The sequence below is a fragment of the Pipistrellus kuhlii genome, unplaced genomic scaffold (genome assembly GCF_014108245.1).
Source record: "Pipistrellus kuhlii isolate mPipKuh1 unplaced genomic scaffold, mPipKuh1.p scaffold_m20_p_70, whole genome shotgun sequence".
Lineage (NCBI taxonomy): Eukaryota > Metazoa > Chordata > Mammalia > Chiroptera > Vespertilionidae > Pipistrellus > Pipistrellus kuhlii.
In genome coordinates, this window is record NW_023425574.1 from 942,825 (window position 1) to 951,663 (window position 8,839).

General features: G+C 66.0%; 1 protein-coding gene across 2 annotated transcripts; it reads left to right on the top strand.

The window, feature by feature from the left end:
* Positions 1-3,174: 3,174 nt before the first annotated feature.
* SLC39A4 (solute carrier family 39 member 4) lies at positions 3,175-7,301 on the top strand. 2 transcript variants are annotated; one of them, XM_045575879.1, is made up of 12 exons: positions 3,175-3,618; positions 3,958-4,242; positions 4,465-4,660; positions 4,781-4,935; positions 5,016-5,187; positions 5,440-5,612; positions 5,764-5,928; positions 6,003-6,143; positions 6,255-6,306; positions 6,396-6,548; positions 6,830-7,017; positions 7,098-7,301. In XM_045575879.1, the coding sequence occupies exons 1-12, from the start codon at positions 3,427-3,429 to the stop codon at positions 7,224-7,226; spliced, it is 2,001 nt and encodes a 666-aa protein (XP_045431835.1). In that variant the 5' UTR covers positions 3,175-3,426; the 3' UTR covers positions 7,227-7,301. The 2 variants fall into 2 exon arrangements, with proteins under 2 accessions (XP_045431835.1, XP_036278464.1); XM_036422571.2 differs by having other exon boundaries at positions 3,191-3,618; positions 5,764-5,920; positions 6,001-6,143; positions 7,098-7,298.
* Positions 7,302-8,839: the final 1,538 nt, after the last annotated feature.

Here is an 8,839-nt window from a genome sequence, read left to right on the forward strand (position 1 = left end):
AAGTATCCCAAACCCCATTCCTCCCCTCAGTGGCCTGCTCACCTCTGCATGGGCGGCTGCTCTCCCTTGGGAGACAGCCCAGCAGGCCTTTCCTGGAATAAAGCCTGAGTCACCTGGTTTTCGGCCTCTGACTGATCGATCAGGAACTGAGAGCAAAATCTCAGAGGGAAGTAGGGGAGGTAACCAACCAAGGACCTTGCACTCATACATGCATGGCCCTGGACAGAATGGGGTAGGGAGGACCTGGGGCGGGGTGGGCTGAAGGGTATTAATGGGGGGAAATGGGAATGTATGTAATACTTTAAACAAAGAATTTTTAAAATATATCTTATTGCCGAAACTGGTTTGGCTCAGTGGATAGAGCATCAGCCTGCGGACTGGAGAGTCCCGGGTTCGATTCCGGTCAAGGGCATGTACCTTGGTTGTGGGCACATCCCCAGTAGGGGGTGTGCAAGAGGCAGGTGGTCTTTGATTCTCTCTCATTAATGTTTCTAACTCTCCTTCTCCCTTCCTCTCTGTAAAAAAATCAATAAAATATATTTAAAAAAAATATATATATATATATATCTTACTGATTTTTTTACAGAAAGGAAGGGAAAGGAGTAGAGAGTCCGAGACATCGATGAGAGAAACAACCAGCCGCCTCCTGCACCACCCCCCCCCCCCCCATCAGGGACGTGTCTGCCACCAAGGTACATGCCTTTGACGGAATCGAACCTGGGACCCTCCAGTCTGCAGGCCAATGGCCTATCCACTGAGCCAAACCGATCAGGGCAACAAGTAATTTTTAAAAAATACACTGCTTGCCGGGACCGGTTTGGCTCAGTGGATAGAGCGTCGGCCTGCGGACTGAAAGGTCCCGGGTTCGATTCCGGTCAAGGGCATGTACCTTGGTTGCGGGCACATCCCCAGTGGGGGGTGTGCAGGAGGCAGCTGGTTGATGTTTCTCTCTCATCGACGTTTCTGTCCCTCTCAATTCCTCTTTGTGTAAAATCAATAAAATATATCTATTAAAAAAAATACACTGCCTATGGCCTACCTTCCCACCAGCCCCCCCATTGGGGATTTGGGAATCCAACCACGACCTCCTGGTTCATAGGTTGATGCTTAACCATGGAGCCATGCTGGCCTGACAATTTTCTTCCTGTTTAAGGCTGAATGTTATTCCCTTAAATGGACAGGCCAACACTTTGTATGTGAGTGAGGTTGGCAGGAGAAACACTTGGCCCCAGACCAAGGACACTGCCCTTAGCCTGAGGCCTGCCCTGGGACCACCGGACACCAGGCTGGTCCTTGGACCTGAGCCCCTGTCCCCCTGGAGCTCAGAGTCAGGGGTGGGGTACTGACCAGGTGCAGGTGCCAGGGCCTGCCCCTCCCCCCGGGTGCCGGCGGGACAAAGATAGGGCCAGGGGTCAAAGGTCTCAAGAGGCAGGCTGTGGGGAGGGGCCAGGGCAGGTTTCCTCTCTCAGCAGCATGAGCCAGGATTCCTTTGCTGTTAAGGCTGAACAGGACGCATCTGTATTTCAGTGTGGACGAAAGGAGCACGTGCTGAACTGGCAGGTTCACCAGAGGCCTGCATGGTGCTCTTGCAAACTCAGATACCTAAAGTGACCACAAAAGATGGCCTGAAATTAAACTGTCACTCGCAACTTTCCTTTCTCTGGAAGGAAGTAGGGGAGGTAACCCACCAAGGACCTTGTACACATACATGCGTGGACATGTGCTGGGCTCCAGGGCAGATGCCTCAAATTCCTTCATTATCATGTTAATTGTTCCTGCATTCACCTAAGCACGTGTCCATCATTTTACCTTTTACCCAGTCCCAGGGGTTTCCCTGCTTTGCTTTCTCCCACCTCTCTAGTCCATCCCCAGAGGATTTCCTGTAACCCACCTCCGTCCCCCCTTTGATGGCCAGGTATAAATGCAGATGTAGCCCCATTCTCCCTGAGGGTCTGCTTCCCAGCAATTGTGGACAGTTTGGTTCAAGCGAACTCACAAAGACTCTTCACGGTTTGAGTGTTTTGATGTGAACACATGTGTCCATCTGAGCAGACACCTGCTTCCCACATTCTGCTTTGGACCCACCCACCAGGGTGTGTGAGTGTTGTGATCACAATGAGTTTATTAGATGGTGGGACGATGCCAGAGGGGCCTGGCACCCACCGAACAGACCCACACCAGCACAGAGGCCGCTGGGGACCCCATCTGTCCCGGCTGAGCTAGGAGGGGGCATCAGTGGGAAGAGGGGGGGCAGGCAGAAGCGGAGGAAAGAGGACAGCACTGGGAGGTCCCGAGGCCTGCCAGCAGGTGCCAGACAGGGCGGAGACCTTTCCCAGAAGCTGACAGGCCCCAGGCAGCGGGTGGCCTGGGCTCCAGCCTGCCAGGGGGTCCTGGTGCAAGGCAGATGGGCTCAGCCCTCAGAACTGTGAGGGGAACCTGAACCCAGCCTACCCCCACCCCCCACTGCACCAGCGTCCAGAATCATCTGAACCCCACCTGGGTCCTGCCCCTTCCCTTGCACACACACACACACACACACACCCCTCCCCGCAGAAGGCACCGTGGCTCTGTCCTGGGACCTGGGTCCCTGCTGCCGGGAGCTCCCCCTCCCCACCCCCTCACTAGGCAGGGCCCAGGGTCAGGAGGCAAGGCTGGCCCTTTCCCCCAGACGCCAGCTCGGCAGCCCGGTCAAAGGCTGGGAGGGAGCCTCAGGGAAGGGCCAGGCTAGACGCCACACCCAAGAGGCCCCCTGCCCCCAGGTGCCAAAGGAGGGAGAGACAAGCAGGCTGGCTGCCAGCTCGGCCATTTCCTGAGGAATTCCCCAGGAGCCTCGGGGGAGGGGACGTGACTCAGCCCACCTCCCGCGGAGACTTCAGCCCTGGGCCCCGGGGCAAGGCTCCGCGTTCTCAAGGCTCTGGGGGCCCTTCAGCTCCGGAGCCAGGGAGGACCCTTGGGAAGGGGCGGAGGAGTCGCTCAGGTGGAATGTCGGGGAGCATCCTTGCTTGGGGGCACCCCGAGAAACAACTGCAGGAGGAGGCGGTGCGGAGGCCCTGAGGGGAGCAGCAGGCAGCGGACCCCCAGGCCGTGAGTCCAGGGAAGGGGCCCTCGTCCCCGCAGGCAGCGCGTCTGTCCTGGATGCTCAGCCTCCTGTCAGACGGGGACAGCACAGCAGGAAATTCCAGGAGAGCTTCTCCCGGCCCCTCCGCCGCCCCAGGCCCCGGGCCAGGCCCCACAGCCCCCGGCCGCGGCTCCTCGTTCTGGGGAAGACCTGCCCCTGGAATGGTTAATCTGCGACTCTGCTGACAGCCAATCACAGAGCCCTGCTGGGACTACCTGGGAGAGAGCCCGCGCCTAGCCCCAGTCTGGCCCCAGGCAGCCCTGTCTGCCCGCAGCCGCCCCCGCCCGCTCCCCGGCTGAGGCTTCGGCATGGCCGTCCGGACCCCGCAGACGCCAGGGCTGCTGCTGGCGGTGCTGGCGGTGACCTTGGCGGCAGCCACGCCCGCTCACCTGCCGCCTTCGAGGTCCTGGGCCCTGGGCGCTCTGGACCGCGTGGCCCTGGGCGGCCTGTTAAATAGGCTTGCGGCCCGTGCGCACTGCAACGAGGGGCCGTGTGGAAAGGTAGGCGCCCCACCCCCACCCGGCAGGTCCCCTCCGGCCGGCCACCCGCTCCTCCCAGGGACAAACTCCAGGAGGCGGGCAGAGGCCAAACCTGACGGCCCTGCCGGGCCCAAGCCCAGCCTTCTCCCCGGAGCAGGCCGTGATGGGCACCCAGGGCCACCTCTCCCGTCGGCCCCAGGCAGTGACTCCGGGGAGAAACCGCCTGGAAGGGGGACCACTGCCTGGGCCCCCTGGGTGCGCCGTCCTGGAGGGGGTGTGGGAGCCATGGATGGGGGCGGGGGGTGAGGGGGGCAGCTCCCTGGGACCCAGGGGCCGGCCGCTCACCTGTCTCGCCCGCAGTGCCTGTCTGTGGAAGACCTCCTGGCCCTGGGCCGGCCCAAGGGGCCGCGGCCGACCCCGGAGTCGGTCCTGGAGCCGGAGCACGTCCCCCGCCTCAGTGCGGCCGCCGCCCTCTACCTCAGCGACCCCGAGGGCACCTGCCAGGACGTCCGGGCTGGCCGCTGGGCCTCCCGAGCAGACAGCCTTCTGGCCCTGCTCGCGGGCCCTGAGGGCCTGGCCCCAGGCCTGAGCCGGCTGCTGCGGAGGATTCAGGCCCGGTCCGCCGGCTGGCCCTCCGCAGAGGAGGTGAGGGCCGAGGGCCGAGGGCCGAGGGCCGGGGCGGCCGGCGGGGGCGGCCGGCGGGGGGATAGGGGGGCCGAAGAGAAGGGACCCACTCGGAGGGTGGGCTTGGTTGGGGTCATTGTGGGTGCTCACCACCGAGTGGGATGGGGGCCACGGGGGCGGTGGTGATGCTGGGGCCAGGAGAGCCACAAGGCGGTGCCGCTGAGCCCCTGGCCCCCCCCCCAGGCCTGCGTGGACCTGCCTGGGCTGCTGGACCAGGCGGCGGGGGCGGGGGCTCCGGGCAGCCCCGGCCCAGTGCTGGCCGTGCTGCTGGACCACCTCCAAAATGGGTCCTGCGTCCACGCCCTGCCCAGCCCCCAGTACTTTGTGGACTACGTGTTCCGGCAGCACCGAGGGGACTCTCCCAACATCACGCTGGACGGTGAGGCCCGGGCGGGCCCCCGAGTGGGACGTGCCCCCAGTGGGACGTGCCCCCAGTGGGACGTGCCCCCCGGGAGGGCAGGGCGGGGGCCTCACGGACTGGTTCTGTCCCCTCGGCCAGAGCTGGCGGCCCTGATGCAGCAGCTGGGGGTGGGTGGCTCGGCCGCGAGACACGGGGACCACGGCGACCACGGCGACGACCACGACCACCGTCACCTGAGAAAGAGGGCCGCCGCGGCCCCGCCCAACAGCAGCAGCGCCAGCGTGTGGGACACAGTGAGCAGCCCGGGGCCGCGGCCCTGGGGAGGGGGTCCCCCGGCTGCTCCCGTCCTGACCCCCAGCCCTGCCACCCCCAGGTGTGCCTGAGTGCCAGGGACGTGCTGGCCGTGTACGGGCTGCCGGAGCAGGCTGGCGTGTCCCCGGAGGCCTGGGCCCTGCTGAGCCCCGCGCTGCTCCAGCAGCAGCTGAGCGGCGCCTGCAGCCCACAGCCCAGCGTCAGCGTCCAGGACCAGCTCAGCGAGGCAGAGAGTGAGCGCCTGTCCCCGCCCCGGGGTCAGCCTGCCCGGCTGTGCCCAGTGGCCTGGCCACGGCAGGGGGCTGCCCCAGAGCAGGGAGTGGTGCTGGGCGGGTGGGGAACATGGTGGAGCGGAGGGGTCCCAGGATCGTGTGGGAGGCCTGGGAGGGAGGGGGTGGAGCTTCAGGAGGAGAAGTTAGCGCCAGCAGCGGCCCGGCCGGCCCTGACCACCTCGGCCCTGGGTGCTCACTCCCCGCCCCCCCCAGAGTACCTGTACGGCTCCCTGGCCACCCTGCTCATCTGCCTCGCCTCGGTGTGCGGCCTCCTGCTCCTCCTCTGCTCCGCCTGCAGCGGGGTCACCCACTACGTCATCCAGACCTTCCTGGGCCTGGCCGTGGGCGCGCTCACCGGAGACGCCTTCCTGCACTTGACGCCCAAGGTCAGCCCTGGGGCCAGGACCCTGCCGCCCGCCCCGGACGCCCCTGCACGGTCCTCCTCCAGGCCCGCCCTCCTTGGGCCCTTCCCCTGAACCCTAACCTCTGCGGGAGGGAGACCCTGAGGCAGCCCACCCGTGCCCGCCCCGCTCCCAGGTTCTGGGGCTGCACCAGCACAGCGGGCACAGTGAGTTCGGAGGGGCCGACCACGAAGACCACGGCGCGCAGCCCATCTGGCGCCTCCTGGTGGCACTCGGGGGCCTGTACATCTTCTTCCTGTTTGAGAAACTCTGTGACCTCCTGCTGCCCCAGGACCCCGAGGTCAGGCCTGTGGGACTGGGTGGGGAGGCAGGTGGGGAAGGGGTATAGCAGGCCCTAAGCTGTTGTCCCCACAGGACCTGAAGGAGGAGTCCTGCGGCCACGGTGGCCGCCACGGCAGCCGCAGCCACGGCCACAGCCACGGCATGTCTCTGCAGCTGGCGCCCCGGGAGCTCCACCAGCCCAAGCAGCCCCACGAGAGCTCCCGGGCAGACTTGGTGAGCCCCCACTCCCAGCGCCTGCACCCCAGGCTCCCGCTGCTCCCCTGACGGTGACCTGGCCCCAGCCCCCCAACTTTCAGGTGCTCACGCACATGTCCCTTCCCACAGGTGGTGGAGGAGAGCCCTGAACTGAGCCGCGGGGCCCGGAGGCTGAGTCCAGGTGAGCCCTGGGGGGGCCCCAGGAGGGTTGGGGGTCAGGGGAATGGCCGCAGCCGGGCCTATGACGACTCACGCCCGCCGCACCCGCAGAGCTGAGGCTGCTGCCCTACATGATCACACTGGGCGACGGCCTGCACAACTTCGCCGACGGGCTGGCCTTGGGCGCCGCCTTCTCGTCCTCCTGGAAGACGGGGCTGGCCACCTCGCTGGCTGTGTTCTGCCACGAGGTGCCACATGAGCTGGGTGAGCAAGGAGGGGCGGGGCCTTGGCGGGGCGGGGCCTGCAGGGAGCTGCGGGGCGGGGCCTGTCAGAGCTGTTAGTGGGGGGGGCCTGGGGCGGGCCTATTGGAGCTGCTGGTGGGAGGGGCCTGCAGGGAGCTGTGAGGGGGCGGGGCCTTGGAGGGGCGGGGCCTGTCGGAGCTGCTGAGGGGGCGGGATCTGCAGGGAGCTGTGAGGGGCGGGGCCTGGGGCGGGGCGGGGCCTGTCGGAGCGCGGGCTCGGCTCTGACCCCGGCCTCCTGCCCAGGGGACTTCGCGGCCCTGCTCCACGCCGGGCTGTCGGTGCCCCGGGCGCTGCTGCTGAACTTGGTCTCGGCGCTCACGGCCTTCGTGGGCCTCTACGTGGCGCTGGCGGTGGGCGTCGGCGAGGAGAGCGAGTCCTGGATCCTGGCGGTGGCCATCGGCCTCTTCCTCTACGTGGCGCTCTGCGACATGGTCAGGGCCGGGCGAGGCGGGGGCCTGGCGGGGGGCTGAGCGGGAGCCCCGTTGACTGCTCACCGATGTCTCCTCCTCAGCTCCCGGCCATGCTAAGCATCCGGGACCGGAGGCCCTGGCTGCTCTTCCTGCTGCACAACGTGGGCCTGCTGGGCGGCTGGGCCATCCTGCTGCTGCTGTCGCTGTACGAGGACGACATCGCCCTCTGAGCCTCCCGCTCTGCAGCCCGGAGCCTGGCTCCCGGCCCCAGTCTCAGCCTCTTGGACCACAGCTGGGCGCCTGGAGCGCCTGGGCCTTTGAGGAGCCCCTCCCCCTGCCCCAGCCATTCCTGGCTCCACCCGCGTGGCTGGGTGATCGTGGACCTATGAACCAGGAGGTCACGGTTCAGTTCCCAGTCAGTGCACATGCCTGGGTTGTGTGAACTCCATCCTGTGCAGGAGGCAGCCTGTCCATGATTCTCTGTCATCATTGATGTTTCTGCCTCCCTTTCCCTTCCTCTCTGAAATCAATAAAAATACACAAAGAAAAAAATGTTCCTGCCCTTGTTGCCCAATCTGCTCTTCTGGGGAGGGGAGGGCCCCCAACAAGAAAGGCCTTTGAGGGGGGCAGTGCCAGGGTCTGGTGTGGCTGTGCACAGGCGTTTCCCAGCAGCCAGCCAGCACCCTAGCCCCAGCCCATCCCCTCCCTTCCAGCACCTCCACGCAGGCCAGGCCCACCTTGGCCATCCCGAGACCTCCAGCCCCTCTGCCTGAGTGGGAGCTGCACCCACCACCACTGCGCTCCCCTCGCTGCTCCTTCAGTGTCCATCTGAGCACTGACCGCCGCCCCCACAGACCAGTTCCTGTTCCCTGGTTAGGGCACTTGGCCAGGCCAGTCAGACCCGCCTGTGGGCCCAGCTTACTCGGTTACCACCGGTCCCTGTGACGTGGATGCCGGGAGCTAGTGTGCTGCCTCCTCAGCACATCCCTCAGTCCCGGCCTCAGGACTTAGGACCCTTGAAGGGGTTTGGTGCAGCTCAGGGGTCACACACCTGCCTGGGCAGCCAGTGGCCCCTCCTGCCCAGCTCCACCGTCCAGCCGTGGGGCCTGGTTGCTGCTGTGAGCAAGTGGGCCAACTTGCATGCAACACGCGTTATTTCCCATTTCTTCGGGTGTGACTACTTCCTTTATTTCTTGTGATTCTGTTTCTAAGGCCCAGGCCTACCCCAGAGTATCTGGGGTGACTCCCTGCCAAGGGAGGAGAGGCTGCTTAGCTGTGAGAGGTCCTGGCTCAGGGTCCTCAACGTGGACAACTGTGCTCGGCGGCCTGGGGAGGGAGCGAGACCAGGAGAAGATCGCTGTGCTGGGGGCGAGCAGGGAAGAGGGGGGGCGGGAGGACTGGCGAACACGAGGCCCCAGGCGCCTGGGTTTGGGGGTTGCTCCGCGGGGGGCGGGGAGGGGGAAAGCCGGCAGGGGAGACAGCTGAGAGGCCACACAGGACGAGGCCAGAAGCTTTCCTAGCCCGGAGCTGGCCGGGCTTCCTCCACGCCGGCGGGCGGCACCGGCCGGGGCGCCCCTTCCCTCCAGGTCGGTCCACACTCGGAGGCTCTCCTCGCTCACTCCGGCGCCAGCTCCGGGCACAGCGCCTCGCTCGGGGCCGGGAGACTCGCCTCTTCCTGCAGGGACCGCCAGCGGGCGGACCCCATCCCGGGTCAGGCGGGGCCCAGCCGGCCGGAGCCGCCGCCCCTCGCCCGCAGCGGGACCGGGGGCTCTGGGCGAGCTCGGGGCGTCGGAGCTCTAGACGCGGGACCGCCCAACCTCCCCGTGGCCACCAGGGGCCGCTG

Excerpts from the sequence above, each read along its gene's own strand:
- SLC39A4 (XM_045575879.1), top strand. The coding sequence starts at position 3,427 with ATGGCCGTCCGGACCCCGCAGACGCCAGGGCTGCTGCTGGCGGTGCTG. Across the intron at positions 5,188-5,439 it reads CCAGCTCAGCGAGGCAGAGA|AGTACCTGTACGGCTCCCTG; the intron begins GTGAGCGCCTGT and ends CGCCCCCCCCAG. Across the intron at positions 6,307-6,395 it reads GGCCCGGAGGCTGAGTCCAG|AGCTGAGGCTGCTGCCCTAC; the intron begins GTGAGCCCTGGG and ends CCGCACCCGCAG.